Genomic DNA, 855 nt, shown 5'->3' on the forward strand with positions numbered 1-855 from the left:
CTCCTTTTCCTACTTATTCTCTTGGCCTGCCAGCCATGCCTATTCCCCTACTGCCTAGCCATTGGCTGTTCAGCTCTTTATCAAACCAGGCAGGCAAGGTGAAAAAAAACAACACTTAGTTAAATGCAAGTACCTTCCCATAGTTAAATACCCCGCAACATAAACAAATGTAGCACCTTTCCATAGTCAAAGTAACATTTCACACATTCGGTCTCTTTGTGGTCCTCAGCCCCCACTCAGTCTCTTCTCATTCTGTAGGGATCCCAACATGGGCAACTCACAGGTGCCCACACACTGGTACCCTTATACCGTGGAGAACGGCAACTACCTGAACATCACTAAGTCGATAACTAGCTCGTCCATGAAGCAGCACCTGAGAGCCAAGTTCCTGCAATACTGGGCTGTGACGTACGAGGTGCTGCCCACAGTGGCTGATGAACAGGGGACCCTCCCTCCCCCTGAGGATGACTCAGAAGCTGTCCCTGTGCCCCCTGTGGATGATTCCCAGGCTGCCCCTGTGTCCCCAACAGACGAGGCTCAGATGCCTGTCGTTATTGGCTTCTAATGTCTGGTAAGCCTTGGTCCCAGGGTCTTCCTCTTTTTAGGTTCTCCTTTCTCAATAAAGTCTTAGCTGTGCCCACCTGGTATTTGGTTTTTGTTCCTGAAACAGCCTGGAGGAAGGAGGGACCCTCAGTCCATAGCGACAGACACTTGGTTCAAGCCTGCCAATCCTCAAGCTGTAGAAGTCAAAGGACTATCTTTTTTTTTTTTAATTTATTTATTAAAGATTTCTGCCTCCTCCCCTCCACCGCCTCCCATTTCTCTCCCCCTCCCCCAATCAAGTCCCCCTCCCCC

General features: G+C 49.8%; 1 protein-coding gene across 1 annotated transcript in view; it reads left to right on the forward strand.

Moving 5' to 3' along the window:
• The window catches only part of Cel (carboxyl ester lipase), a 9,452-nt gene extending 8,822 nt beyond the window's left edge, over window positions 1-630 (forward strand). Inside the window, exon 11 of the mRNA XM_005346190.2 lies at window positions 259-630. Within this exon, the coding sequence (XP_005346247.1) occupies window positions 259-565 (307 nt within the window). The 3' untranslated portion in view covers window positions 566-630. The remainder of the gene's footprint in view (window positions 1-258) is intronic.
• Window positions 631-855: the final 225 nt, after the last annotated feature.

The sequence above is a fragment of the Microtus ochrogaster genome, chromosome 4 (genome assembly GCF_000317375.1).
Source record: "Microtus ochrogaster isolate Prairie Vole_2 chromosome 4, MicOch1.0, whole genome shotgun sequence".
In the NCBI taxonomy this organism is placed as follows: domain Eukaryota; kingdom Metazoa; phylum Chordata; class Mammalia; order Rodentia; family Cricetidae; genus Microtus; species Microtus ochrogaster.